The following is a 14,308-nucleotide window of genomic DNA, read 5'->3' as shown; positions in this document are numbered from 1 at the left end:
ACACGGGGTGACTGATGGAGGGAGACTCACAAGCCCCAGAGCACCCAGTGAGAGGAGCGGGAGTTGAGGACCATTGGTTTAAGGAGAAAGGATCACCCAGAGCGATGCTGTATTTTGTTATACGTATTTATTTAAATGAGCAAAAGCAGCACAGACAGGGGAAGGGTAAGCGCCAGTGGCAGCTTTTAAATGACAGAAAAGGAAAGAAAAAAATACATGAAAACATCACGAACAAACATCACTTTCCAAAGACAAGCCAGGCACCCTAGATGCCAACTTGTCAGGGTACCGTTGGGTCACCTCGAGGTGCCGAGGCAGTTACCGAAGGCAGCGATGGAGATTCCGAGCCCGGGTTCCCCAAAAACCTCCTTTGCGGAGCAGGTTTGAGACCTGCCACCCCTGTTCCTGAAGGAGACGGGGCTGGGAAGAGGCTTGTGACCATTCCCAGCTCCTTTCCCACCACGTGGAGGAGAAAGTGCTTTCAAAGCAGCCGGGGGCCAAACCGAGCCGCGTGCTGCGTTTTAATTAAGCGCCGGAGCAAAGCCACAGGGGACAGAGCAGCCACCAACCTAGACGAGCCAGTGGCTCAGCGATGCGCCGCACCAGCTGCCGGGCACCAGCGTGCTCCAGGGGGGAGGGAGAGGTCCCAGCTCCCATCCCATCCCCTGAGATTTCTGTCTACCCCCAGCCTGGCTGGAGAACAGGCGGTGAAATTCATGTTTAAAACTCCCAAATTTGCCTTATTGCACCCTTGACTTACTAGAGGACAGCCCACGGGTGTCCCCACCGTTACTGCCTCTGAATCCTCCTTCCCCTCGGATAAAGTCTAATTCTGACATTCCCCCAATCTCTAGTGGGAGGAAGGCAAAAAAAAAAATTAAAATCCCTTTATTTCATCGCTAAAAATGTGCAGTGCCCAGAATCCATAGTGTCCTTGAGCAGCCAGCTGTTAGCAGCACAGCAACAGCCAAAAAAACCCCAAACCCCCAAAATTTTAAAAGCTACGCGCGCTGCAAAAGCCGCAGCAGCCGCATCCTCTCTGCGGGGAGCGCTGGGTACCAGCTTACCCCGGCACAAGCTACAGGAGCTCCCAGTTGACCTCCAGTTAACACCAGTCTGGGGTCAGCCAGGGCTGGGGCTGAACTCTGAGCCCTCCGCTCGCCCCTGTGTCCGGGCAGAAATTCCCCCGCCGTGGGGATCCCGGACCACCGACCCCCAGGGTTCTCTTTGGCAGGTTTGGTTTGCATCCCCCCCCCTCCCCCAGCCCTCCCCCCCTTTGTTACTTCTTAAAGAACTTCTTGTTGAGGAGGAAAATGAGCAGGTTGACGTTGATCTTGGCCTTATCGAACATCTTCATGACTGCTACGCCCTCGTATTGCAGCTGCAGCAGGTCCTGGGGGAGAGGGGGGGGCATCACCACCACCAGCCCCCCATGGCCAGCCAGGGGAGGGGGCTGGCCCACCCTCGGCATCCCCCAGGGGTGAGGGGAGCCGGCACGGAGCTGGTTTTCCATCGGGACGTGCAGCAGGGAAATGCACGGCGAGGCTGCCCCCAGCTCAGGGCAGGGCTCCGAGTGTGTGAGACCCCCAAACGAGCCAGATTTGGGGTCACCACCCCCCCCCTGCACCCACCCCACCCCCCAGGTGCCCCAGGATGGGCTCCCCCCACCTGATAGTGCAGCTGGAACCGCTCCATGTCGATCCCCATGAATTTGGCTTTCACCTGGAACCTGCCCGGTTCCTCGCAGGGGGTGATGTCGAAAATCACGTTCCTGAACCTGACGGGACAGAGCCAGGGCTACCAAGGGGGCTTCGTGGCTTTAACGCAACCAAGGACCAGGTCACCCAGCCAGTGCAACCCCCTCGGCACACGAGGGCAGCCCCCCAGCCCCAAGACCGCCCCCCCCTTTCCCCAATCCCACCCCTCCCGTCTTCTCCTGGTGATACCCAAACCCACTCACCCCATCCTTGGGTGGGGGGGCAAGGGGGGATGATGCTGAGCCCGCGTGCACCCTCCACCCACGCTACGTTCCTCTACCTGCCCAAGCTTTGCACCACAACAGCTCGTCCCACGGCCCGGGGACCACGTACTGGCTGAGCGGCAGGTCCTCGATCTCCAGCAGCACCCCCTTCTCCAACAGCCGGGCCGCCGTGTAGCGCAGCGACTGCGGTTTCTTGCTCTTCCCGCTCATCCTTGAAGAGAAGGGACCACGTACTCAGAGCTGGTCCCCAGCCATGCGTCACCCCTCGGACCCCCAACATCCAGACAGCACCCCAAAAAAAAAAAAAAATTTTTTTTCCCTTTTTAAATGTAAAAAGCCATGCGCCACCCCTCGGACCCCCAGCATCTCCAGGACCCCCAACATCCAGACAGCACCCCAAAAAAAAAAAATTTTTTTTTTTTCCCCTTTTTAAATTTAAAAAGCCATGCGCCACCCCTCGGACCCCCAGCATCTCCAGGACCCCCCACATCCAGACAGCACCCAAAAAAAAAAAAAAATTTTTTTTCCTTTTTAAATTTAAAAAGCCATGCGCCACCCCTCGGACCCCCAGCATCTCCAGGACCCCCAACATCCAGACAGCACCCCAAAAAAAAAAAAAATATTTTTTTCCCCTTTTTAAATTTAAAAAGCCATGCGCCACCCCTCGGACCCCCAGCATCTCCAGGACCCCCAACATCCAGACAGCACCCAAAAAAAAAAATATTTTTTCCCCTTTTTAAATTTAAAAAGCCATGCGCCACCCCTCGGACCCCCAGCATCTCCAGGACCCCCAACATCCAGACAGCACCCCAAAAAAAAAATATTTTTTTCCCCTTTTTAAATTTAAAAAGCCATGCGCCACCCCTCGGACCCCCAGCATCTCCAGGACCCCCCAACATCCAGACAGCACCCAAAAAAAAAAATATTTTTTCCCCTTTTTAAATTTAAAAAGCCATGCGCCACCCCTCGGACCCCCAGCATCTCCAGGACCCCCAACATCCAGACAGCACCCAAAAAAAAAAAAATAAATTTTTTTTCCCTTTTTAAATTTAAAAAGCCATGCGCCACCCCTCGGACCCCCAGCATCTCCAGGACCCCCCAACATCCAGACAGCACCCCAAAAAAAAAATTTTTTTTTCCCCTTTTTAAATTTAAAAAGCCATGCGCCACCCCTCGGACCCCCAGCATCTCCAGGACCCCCAACATCCAGACAGCACCCCAAAAAAAAAAAAATTTTTTTTTTTTCCCTGTTTAAATTCTTGCTTTTTTTTGTAAGGGTACCTACTTGGTGGTGCTGGCCGCCAGGTTGTCGAGGCAGGTTTTGATGTACTGGTTGTAATAATCGATTTGCTCCTCGTAAAACAAGGTCTTGGCGTTGAGGCCCTGCAGGGTCTGCCTCAGCTTCAGGAGTTCCCCTCTGCGGTGCTGCCGGTACCGCCTCTGGTTGCAGATGTCCTGGGGGAAACGAGAAAGCTCATCCGACTCCTTCCCAGCAGGATCTGGAGGGGGGTTGAGGTGACCTCCCAGCTCACCTTGGCCAGCTCGTTGATGAGCTCCTGGTACTGATGGGCAGAGTCCACCAGCCCCAGGCTCTCCAAGCACCGCAGGTTGCGGATGATCTTGCGCTTCTTCTCCTCCATGGAGAGCTGGTTGTTGGCAGCCAGCGAACGGCTGCGTTGCAGCTTGGCAGGGGTCTGGGCGTCCCGCAGCGCTCGCCTCCGCAGGAGTTGCTCGTGGGTGGCTTCCTAGGGATGAGAAGGGGGTGAGCCAGGCGCAGGGCTGGAACGGGACGGGAGGAGATGGAGCCACCAACCCTTCCTCACACCCACTCTCAGATACGGGTCTCCTGGCCCCAAAAGACGTGCTGCCTTCTCCGAGAAACAGAGCCCGGCCACTGCGGGAGCAGAAAAGCAGCAACCAAGGCTTCGAGAGCAGCAGGGCAGCGTTCTGCTGAGGGCCTGTTTGCCATTCCCCACCCAGAGAAACTTTTTAGCTCGTCCCTAGAAGCAGCCTCACGCATCCCCACCTCGTGCTCCGAGGCCAGCGTCCACAGGATCTCTGGGAGGGAATCTCCTGGCTGCGACTGGATCACATCCACCAGCATCTGCTTGGTGCTAGAGGCAGGGGGAGACATCAGGCGGCCGCTCCGGACCCCCACCCTCCTCCTCATTTCAATCCTCAACTCAATTAGGTTGGAAAAGCCCTTCGAGATCGTTAAGTCCAACTGATGAATTTAGCTGCCTCCCAAAGGTTTTTTGCCCGCTTTGAGCATCCCAACCCCGGCAACTCCCCCACAGCCCGTCCCCACCTCAGCACCAAGCTCCTGGTGTCGCTCTCCTCGCTGCTGGCCGCCGGCACCAGCTTGCCCGTGAGGGTGAGGGAGATCTCCATTTTGCTGAGCTGGGAGAGCATCTGCTCCGCATCGCCGTCCGCCGGGCTGGCGACAGTCTCCCCTGGGAGGGCAGAGAGTCCAGGTAGCCACGGTGGGCCCAGGGCAGGCGGCTTCCCCGTGCCCAAAGCAATCCGGCTAGAGCTTCACCCAAGGGAAGCATCCCCCCCCCCATCTCCATCCTCCTCCTGCCGAAGCGGTGGCGGGTCCCAGAGCTCTACCTACCGACGAGGGACTGGACCGTAGGAAGCTCGTCAAGGTCTTCCAGAAGCTCGTGCAGGGGGTCGCCGTGGCACGGCGCGATGGAGTCCTGGTGCTCGAGCAGGAGCTGGGTGGTGCAGGGGAGGAGGGTGAGCACCGAAGGGGCCAGTTGGGAACGGTGAGATGCCCTCTGCCCCCCAGAGAGGACTGAGGAGTTAGGGAGGGGCAGGGGAGGACAAGCAGCAGAGAACCTGAGGAATCTGGATCATTCTCTTGCTTAAAATGTGGGGAAAAAAAAAAAAAAAAAAAAAAAAAAGAGGCCAGGAGGAGCCGTGGTGGTTGTGGGATAGAGGAGTGTGATAAAACGCAGCAGAAAGCCCAGGAGGTGGGAGAAGACATGGAGCCCGCTTGCTGGCGGTCAGGTCCTACACCCTTTACCTTGTGCGTGTTGATGAGCTCCCCCACCGTGATGTAGATGACCGGTTTGGCCACTGCCACCATCTCCGAGTACTCGTCCACGTTAAACCTCTCCTCCGGCTCAGGGACGCAGCAGGCAGCGGAGATGAACCTCCTGCAGAGAGCCACCTCTTTGGTCACCCCAAACCCCCACCGCCGGCTCACAGCCGCCTTCCCCGCCCAGCCCCGAGGCCACCCTGGTGCCCACCTGAACTTGTGATGGGTGTCCTCCAGGTACCGGTTGACCCCACAGAGATGCGCGTTGTCCCCATCGAAGGCCTTGCGGGCGGCCGCGTGCTGCAGCACTTTGGCGATGGAGCCCAGGTTGCGGCGGTGGTCGGGATGCAGGGTCACCCCAGCCGAGATGTCCACGATGTCAAAGCCGTCGGGGGCCACCACGGCCGGGTTCATGAAGCGGTAGTAGAGCAGGTTGCCCACGATCTAGGGTGCAAGACAGGCTGGGTTTGGGGGGAGCACGGGGGCTGGTGGCCAGGGATGCGGCAGCTCGGCAGGGAAGGCTCTTTGGTCCCGGTGGAATCCACCCAGAGGGGACAACAGCGCAGAGAAGAGCCCGTTGTTGGCATTTCCTCAGTGGCTCAAGGAAAATATCGTCTTGAAGGTGTTTTGAAGTCAAGAGGACTTGGCCTTCTGTAGAGGAGTACTAGCACTTCACAGGCACACACCGTTGGACCCCCCCCAAGCCCCAGGGTACCTTGTCGATCTCCTCTGCTGAAGCCTTGGGGAATTTCTCAGCCAAGGATGTCCTCAGGATCTTGGCCACGTAGCGCATCCCATAGCTGAGGAGAGGGCAGGGCAAGGTCTGTCAGCACGTGAGGCAGCACCAGGTCGTCTGCCACCCTGCCCCGTCCCCACCACCCCTCACCCACGCAGCGGCCAGCCCCCAGCCCTGGGGCGATGGAGGAGTCTGCAGGAGGGGGCCAGCAGCTGCAGCATCCCCCCAGCTCCCTCCCCTCCCACCAGCCCAGACCCCCCCCCACCCCCGGAGAAAGCCTTTATCCTCCGAGGTTATCACAAAGCTCAGCTTCTTCCTTGCAAACACCTCAACACCTGTAGTAAAGCGCTCCCAAACAGAGTGGCAAGAACCACCAGCCCACCGGGGCTGGCGGAGGAGCAGAAGGAGCAGGATTTCCCCTTGTTGCCAGGGCAGTAACTCAGGCCTGCAGGAGCCAAGGGGCCAGAAGCCCCCCCAGAACCCAACCTCCCCCTCCAAGACCTCACCGAAGCTACCTACAAGCCAAGAGCGCCGCAGGGACGTGGCCTACAGACCATCGAGATACGTACGGGATCTTGTCCACGGAAGAGGTGATGGCAGAGACGAACTTGTCCGTCATCAGGAGGAGGTTGCGGATGGAAATATCCAACCGCCTTTGGACCTCGGGATGGCTGAGAGCCTGCTCAGGGCTGACCTCGTACGGGAGCTCGCTGTAAATGGAAGACAAGGGTCCCATCACCACCCCAACGCCCGGCACCCTTGGCCTAAGCCTCCTTGCCCAGGGCCTGACCTTTTCTGCCCGCTCTGCGACTCGGTCTGGTTGATCCACGCCTTGTAGATGTCCACAGGGTTGGTGCGGATGCTGAGGGTCTTGTCCTGCAGGACCTCCTGCACCGGGCCACCCAGGATCTGCCGCAGGGCGTTCTGCCCGCGTGCGTTGCGGTAGAAGCTGACCACTAGCCGAATCACCGTGGCGTTCCCCATCAGGATGTCGTGGACGTGGTCCACCTTGGACCTGGGGAAAGACCAGGATGGGGGGGGGGGAGATGAAGGGGATGGTCCCATTTGTTCTCCAATGCAGCAGCCAGGAGAGAACTACATCCAAGCTGATGTTCAACCTTTTCCTGGACCTCCCCCCACGCCAGGCACCCACGGCCACCCACCTGATCTCCTCCTGCAGCGCTGCTTTGAAGAGCTGGAGCAGCAGATAAGCCTCCCGTGGGTTGGACGCGTAGTTGTAAAGCGTAAAGATCACCGATTCCATGAACTTGGTGGACTTGTTCTGGGGCATCTGGAAGATCAGCCTGGCCAAGTAGACAGGCTGCGTCTGCAGGAACGAGGAGGAACACCAAGCTAAGTCCAAGCGTCACGAGGGGTGGTGGGCACAGCAGACCCCCACCAGCCCCACCTGCAGCAGGTAGAAGAGATGCTGGTAGGCTTCCAGCTTCTGCCGCTTCTCCTTGCTGAGAGACTTGAGCCCTTTCTGCTTGTCTAGGGACATCATCTCCGAGAGCTGCTCCTTGTTCTTCTTGGTCAGCTTCTTGCAGTGGGACACCACCTCCTGGAGCCACGTGGGTGAGGGGAGAGAAGGGCTGGTGGCTGCCGGCAAGCTCCGGCATCCAGCCCAGCTTCTGGGGAAAGAGCCAGAGGCATCCCAACGCCCCCCACAACCCCTCCAACCATTTCAAAAAGCCAAGCAGAGAGAAATTCAAGGTGTGGTGTGATGCCAAGGAGGGGAGCAGCAGCTCCGCGCCGGCTGAACGGGCTTAGGCACCATCACGCGAGCTGGCCAAGGTCCTCTCCCCACCTGCAGCGTGATCCTGTTCTTGACCAGCAGCCCAATCTTGATGTCCATGAGGTCCAGGTCACTCTCCAGCTGCCGGCTGGCGCGGATCCTCTTCACCACCTCCTCCTGCAGCCGCAGCACCTCCGACTCCTCCCAGAAGTCGTGCTGGCTCTGCTCCAGCAGGTGGATGAAGCGCCGGACGATGCTCAGCGGCGGGTTCCTGGCGTGGACTGCGGCAAGGCACGGTCCCACCATGAACGCTCGCAGGGAAGGTTGAGCAGCCACCCCCGCCGTAGACCCTCGGAGCCCCAGCATCTCATCGAGACACCCCGCATCCTCCTCCCCAAAAAAAGCATCTTGTGATGCCGGGATGCAGGACAAGGTCGTGCCACGCTGTGTGGTACCTCCCCAGGAAGGGCACCAAGAGCAGCCCTGGGGATGCTCTAGCTGATGCTAAGGGACCACCAAGCCACTGGCCACAGGGACACTGGTGGCCAGCCTGCCACCGCCTCGCCACTGTGCAAGGCTGGCAAGGGAGGAGGCAGAGTCCCCTTCCTAATTAATTAATTACAGCCACTTCAGAGCAGAGACGAGCAGGCACTTACCCAGCATCCTGTAATCCCCACGGGCCTTGTTAGCTCGTACAAAAGCCTGGATTTTAATTACAGCTTTAATCTGCCAAGGCAAACAAGGGGGTGAGAGGTGGTTCCCCGCAGCATCCCCGAAACACACCGGGGGAGGGAAGAGTTGGGTGGACACCCGGCTGCCCGCTCCCGCTGCTGGGAATCTGCCCACGTCCCAGCATGACGGTGTCCACAGCCCGGGAATTTCAGGATTTCACTCTCCTCGGCGGTTGTTCCTCCTCCACTCGCCGTATTTCACGTGCCACCGCCGCTCCAGAGGCGCAGCTTCACTTCCCACGCACCCTTTCCCAGAAAATTTCCGTCCCCTCTCGTGGGCACCTTGAAGTCCTCGTTGGTTTTTGGTGGAACCGAAGGGTTTTTTTCTCTCCTCACGCTTTACAGATCCCGATAATTTGGCTTCAAGACCCACCAGGCATCCTTTCCCACCCACCCATCCCACTGCAAGGATGCTCCGGTTCCTCCCTCCGGTTGCACCGCCAGCGCTCGGGGCAGAGATCCACCTGCCCGCCCAGGATTGTCCCCCTCTGTTCCCACGCGTGGTGACACAGTCCCGGGAGGAGTTTTCCTCCCCATCCCATCACTCACATTCTGCCTGAAGTAGCACAATCTCTGCCGGTACCTTCTCCGAGCCCGCCACATCCTCACGGCTGCCTGGATCTGGCAGGGATGGTCAAGCGGTTGGATACTGAAAGGGCTCACTCAGCCAAAGCAAAAGGGGGAAAAGGAGGAAAACCAGGGGATTTTTGCTAGATTTTTCCCCCAGCCCAAGATATCCCCCCCCCCATCCCCTCACATAATGCCCAGCCATGCCCTGGTCCAGGTTCTGTATCCTCCATCCCCTGCTGTACCGGGCAGGGGGTAAACTCTGCGCTTACTGCCCAGTAACCAGGTGGTGATGCCCGACGTGGGAGTGAAGGGGAACAACAAAAAAAAAAATTTAAAAAAAAGGGCGACAGGGAAGCATCAAAAAAAAAAATAAAAAGGGCGACAGGGAAGCATAAAAAAAAAAAAAATAAAAAGGGCGACGGGGAAATCTTCCAAACCTTGATCACAGCATCCACGTTGGCTCGCAGGTAGCGCAGCCTCTCCAGGTACGCCCTGCGCTGCCTGGACCCTCTCCACCAAGCCTGGGCGTAAGAAGAGACACGGGGCTACCGAGACCCGCGCAGGGTCCCTGCCGCGCCTGGCCGGGTTTGGCAGCCTGCGCGAGAGCAGCATCCGACACAGGACGGCAAAGCAGGGGAGCAGCGCCCAGAGCAGCCGCTCCCAGAAAAAAACGAGCCCTGTGCCATCATCTGTAATACCCTGGGGGAGTCCAGCCCCACCCCCACCCCCCCGCCATGGTTTGCATCCCCCCCCCCCCCACGCGGAGGTGGGACAGATTCTGCCTATGTCACCTGGATGCTGAGGGCAGCCGGCTGGTGGTCCCGCAGGATGCGCCGCCGTGCCGCAACCTCCCGGCGAACGAGAAAACCCCGCAGCCGAGCCTGGAGCCTCACCACGAAGGGGACGTGGGACCCCCACAGGCGCTCCCGGTCGTGCACCGCGGTCACGCGGGTGATGACCGACTGGGGGGACACCACGCACCGGCTCAGCGCCAGCGACGCCACCAGCATCCCCCACCCCACCCCCCCCCCCAGCACCATCCTGCCCGTACCTGGATCTCCTGCCGGCTCAGGTGCGTGGTGTTGAGGTCACCATCCTGCGGGCGCTGCCAGCTGCCCTCGAAGGTCTGCAGGCTCAGGTAGTACTCAGCACCATCCTGCAGCCTGTGCCGGATCCAGCACCGCTTCCCGCTGCCTGCCGAGACAGACGGGTGCTGCTGGGGCAGGGGGGATGCTGCTCTGCTGGATGGCTTGGGTACCCCAGGTATCTGGGGGTCTGGGGTGGGGGTGGGGATTTCGTGCAGCCCCCAGTTTCACCTGCGTGGCTCTTGGTGGCCATCAGAGCCGCCAGCTGCTCCTGGTAGGCGGCGGCACAGGCGCTCACCACACCGCACAGAGCCACGTCGGGGTTGCGCAGCACCCGCAGGGTCTGCGCCGCCTTCCCCTCCTTGATGGCCTGGTTGATGGCGGCGGTGCCCAGCGCCACTGCGGGGGCAAGGGGGGGGCTCGTTGAGACCCTTCACACCTCCCCCACACCCAGCGCCCGTGCCGGGGGGAGCACTCACTCCTCCTGGCTGCCACCGTGTCCTGGTTAGCCCTGCTGACGCCGTCCCGGATCTCTTCCCACCACAGCACGGCTCCCTCGTCCTCCGTGGCCTGCAGAGACGGTGGGGGACGGAATAGGGGGTCCAGTGAGCTGCATGACCACCCCCCCCGCCCCCCAAGAGTTTCAGCGGCGCTGGTCTTGTGCTACAACTCCCCTCGAGCACCCTGAGCTCTGCAAAGCACCGCACTGCCGGGGTGGGGGTGGCTCGAGGGGATGGTACCCTGGGGAGGGAGGTGGGGAATGCTGTGTGGCTCGAGGGGATGCCACACTGTTGGGGGGGGGGGGGGGGGGGATGCTGTGTGGCTCGAGGGGGTGCCACACTGTTGGGGAGGGGGAGATGCTGTGTGGCTCGAGGGGGTGCCACACTGTTGGGGAGGGGGGGGATGCTGTGTGGCTCGAGGGGATGCCACACTGTTTGGGAGGGGGGGAAGCTGTGTGGCTCGAGGGGATGCCACACTGTTGGGGGGGGGGGGGGGGGGGGGGATGCTGTGTGGCTCGAGGGGGTGCCACACTGTTGGGGAGGGGGGGGGATGCTGTGTGGCTCGAGGGGATGCCACACTGTTGGGGGGGGGGGGGGATGCTGTGTGGCTCGAGGGGGTGCCACACTGTTGGGGAGGGGGGGATGCTGTGTGGCTCGAGGGGATGCCACACTGTTGGGGGGGGGGGGGATGCCTGTGTGGCTCGAGGGGATGCCACACTGTTGGGGGGGGGGGGGGGATGCTGTGTGGCTCGAGGGGGTGCCACACTGTTGGGGAGGGGGGGATGCTGTGTGGCTCGAGGGGGGTGCCACACTGTTGGGGAGGGGGGGGGTGAAGCTGTGTGGCTCGAGGGGGTGCCACACTGTTGGGGAGGGGGGGATGCTGTGTGGCTCGAGGGGATGCCACACTATTGGGGAGGAGGGGGATGCTGTGTGGCTCGAAGGGGTGCCACACTGTTGGGGAGGGGGGGGTGAAGCTGTGTGGCTCGAAGGGGTGCCACACTGTTGGGGAGGGGGGGGTGAAGCTGTGTGGCTCGAGGGGGTGCCACACTATTGGGGGAGGAGGGGGATGCTGTGTGGCTCGAGGGGATGCCACACTGTTGGGGAGGAGGGGGATGCTGTGTGGCTCGAGGGGATGCCACACTATTGGGGAGGAGGGGGATGCTGTGTGGCTCGAAGGGGTGCCACACTGTTGGGGAGGGGGGGGGTGAAGCTGTGTGGCTCGAAGGGGTGCCACACTGTTGGGGAGGGGGGGGTGAAGCTGTGTGGCTCGAGGGGGTGCCACACTGTTGGGGAGGGGGGGGGTGAAGCTGTGTGGCTCGAGGGGATGCCACACTGTTGGGGAGGGGGGGGGTGAAGCTGTGTGGCTTGAGGGGATGCCATCCTTCTTGTGTTGGGGGAGGTGGGGGGATGCTGGTGTGGCTCAAAGGGATGCTGCACTGCTGGGGGGCAGCAGGGGATGCCATGCTGCCAGGGGTGGTGGTGGTGGGGATGCTGTGTGGCTCGAGGGGATGCCACACTGCTGGGGGGGGGATGCTGTACTGACGGGATGCCATGCTGCTACAGGGAGGGGGGGGGATGCCACGCTGTTACAGGGAGGGGGGGGGATGCCACCCCACCTGGGCTTTCAGCCTTCGCGCCTGGGCCAGCACGTGGTGGTAGCGCAGAGCGGCGTGGGGGGCGATGCCGGGCAGGGCGGCCGCCAGCAGCAGCAGCGCCGCCAGCGTCTTCTCGGGGTCCGCCTGCAGCAGAGCCTCGTTGACCAGCCGGACGGCGAGGACCCCTGCGTGGGGGCGAGGGGACACGCGGCTCAGCTCCCTCCGTGCTCCGGGCACTCACCGGAGCCGCAGCTCAGGGTAGTGCGAGATTCTCGGGTGTCTCATTAGGGTTGAGCTCCTGGCACGACCTCCCTCTCCCAAATTCGCAGAATCCCGCCCTCCTCCCCCGCTCGACCAGGACTCACGGTCGTTTTCATCTCGCACTGATGAGTTGGTGTCATTGACACTGTCCTGAATGTCATTCCAGCTCAGGAACTGGGCTCCCGCTTCCCCACGTTGGCTTTTCAGCTGCACCAAATCCTCGAAATACCTGCAGGAGGGACGTGGGGCAACGGCTCGGGGCATTTTAAGCAGGGACAGCGTCTGCCAGAGCCGGCTGCCTTGCTTTTCCAAGGGGAAAAAGTGGTGAAACAAGCCCAGGGCCACACACACACCCCCCACGGGATTGCTCCACGTCACCAACGCCACGCACGGTGCCCCTCTCCTTACCGCTGTGCATTCGCATCCTCGACCCCCGAGAGCCCCAGGGCAGAGCTGACCAGGCTGCTCCGGAGCCCCTCGACGTCCCCGGCATCCAGAGCCTGGTTAACCAGCGCTACGGCCGAAAGCATCTCCACAGCCACAAACAGCTCCTCGTGGGCCAGCTCACCCTGCATGGAGCCAGCAGAGGCACTGACCCCCCCTGACCGCATCCTCCAGCCCCAGCAGCCCCCCAGGGGCAGGGGGAGCACCCCCCACGGCCGGTGGGACCCACAGCCCGTCCCTGGGGAGCTCTCACCCGTGGGTGCTGGCGCTGCAGCAGGGCCAGCTGCTGCTGGTACAGGGGGGCAGCCAGCCCGTAGACATCGGGCAACTGCGCCGCAGGGTCCATCAGCGCTTCCAACGTCTCCGCCGGCATCCCTCGGCGAACGGCTGCGTTGATCTGCCTGACGGCCCGCAGCACTGAGGGGGAGACCCCGGTGGGCTGCAAGGAGGTGGCCGTGCCCCGTCTCCCCCCTGCTGGGGCACTCAGGTTGCCACCAGGGCCACCAGCTAGAGGGATGCACCGGGCGGCAGAACCTGCCGCGAGCACCGCGTCCACCGCAGCACTCACTGGCTCGCTCCTCCTCGCCCCTCTCGTTGGCCGCGAGGACCCCTGCCTCCACCTCCTCCTGCTCCAGCAGCTCCGTGTAGCCCAGCTCCTGCGGCGGGCAGAGAGAGCAGCTCCTGCTCTCACCCCACACCCTGCTTGCACCGACGGACCTCAGCCCCTTTGCAGAATGCTGCTGGTCCACAGAGCAACCCAGGGAAGGGGGGGGACGGGACCCTCCTTTGCTCCTGGGGTGCCACCCCAGCAGAGGTACCAGCAGGTTCCTACCAGCGCCTTCTGCTCCCCGGTCCATGCTGAGCTGCTCCAGGTAGCGGTCAAGGTTATCCCGTCGGAGGCAGCGCAGGGCCAGGCTGGGGTCCTGCAGCGCACGGTACAGTGCCGGCGCATCCCGTCTCTCCAGGGCATCGTCCACCTCCTCCAGGGCTCCGTGCACTAGGGGAGAAGTCGCTTTACGCCCGGATAAGACGAGCGGGGAAATCATCCCACAGCCCCAGGGAGCGAAGGGAGCTGCAAGCTGAAGCCCACACGCCAATAAATTTTAATTTCCTCCTTGGAAATGCGCAGCCAGCCCCGCTCCCCGCTGATCCGGAGCTGGTCCGAGCAGGTAGCTCCTTTCTGCTGCGCCCACCACCCCAGGTAGGCTCCCCCCTGCGGCCTGGGGTCCCACCGATAAAGCCTGGAGACCCCTGCCCCATCTCTGCTCACCGTTCACTTTGTTGATGTTCCCTTGGATTTCAGCCTGGGTCAGACACCAGTCGTAGATGTCCTCTCCCTCGGGGATTACCTGGAGGTACTGGAGAGGGACCCACCACCCTGAGCTTTCCACACGCCGGGGGTCCCCTGCAGATGCTTGGGCTCCTTCCCCCACCCCAAGGTCAACCAGCCCCCCAAGAGGAATCATTTCCCCACCACTTTTTCCCGCACCCCATCTTCTGATCAGCTCAAGGGCTCTCCCAGGCTCTGGAGGGATCCCCCCCCCTCCAGCTGGAAACACCCACCCACCCATCACCAAAAGGGCTGCTCCTCTCCCAGCCCTGCCAGGACACCCCCTCTGCACCCCCC

The 14,308-nt window shown here is 61.4% G+C and overlaps 1 protein-coding gene across 1 annotated transcript; it reads right to left on the bottom strand.

The window, feature by feature from the left end:
• Positions 1–1,279: 1,279 nt before the first annotated feature.
• On the bottom strand, positions 1,280–14,147 carry IQGAP3 (IQ motif containing GTPase activating protein 3). The gene is given in 31 exon segments (XM_040577874.1): positions 1,280–1,393; positions 1,669–1,777; positions 2,091–2,192; positions 3,267–3,436; positions 3,514–3,726; positions 4,008–4,095; positions 4,290–4,434; positions 4,596–4,698; positions 5,010–5,142; positions 5,236–5,468; positions 5,740–5,824; positions 6,330–6,470; positions 6,551–6,775; positions 6,924–7,087; positions 7,169–7,321; positions 7,568–7,776; positions 8,152–8,221; positions 8,776–8,847; positions 9,234–9,317; positions 9,588–9,758; positions 9,848–9,990; positions 10,113–10,280; positions 10,361–10,451; positions 11,998–12,161; positions 12,342–12,466; positions 12,646–12,806; positions 12,935–13,098; positions 13,250–13,337; positions 13,514–13,528; positions 13,530–13,678; positions 13,952–14,147. Coding segments are annotated over 31 exon segments (4,248 nt in total).
• Positions 14,148–14,308: the final 161 nt, after the last annotated feature.

The sequence above is a fragment of the Falco naumanni genome, chromosome 20, assembly GCF_017639655.2.
Source record: "Falco naumanni isolate bFalNau1 chromosome 20, bFalNau1.pat, whole genome shotgun sequence".
Taxonomy (NCBI): Eukaryota; Metazoa; Chordata; class Aves; order Falconiformes; family Falconidae; genus Falco; species Falco naumanni.
Note: the sequence above shows the minus strand (reverse complement) of the source record. Positions and strands in the feature narration are given on the sequence as shown.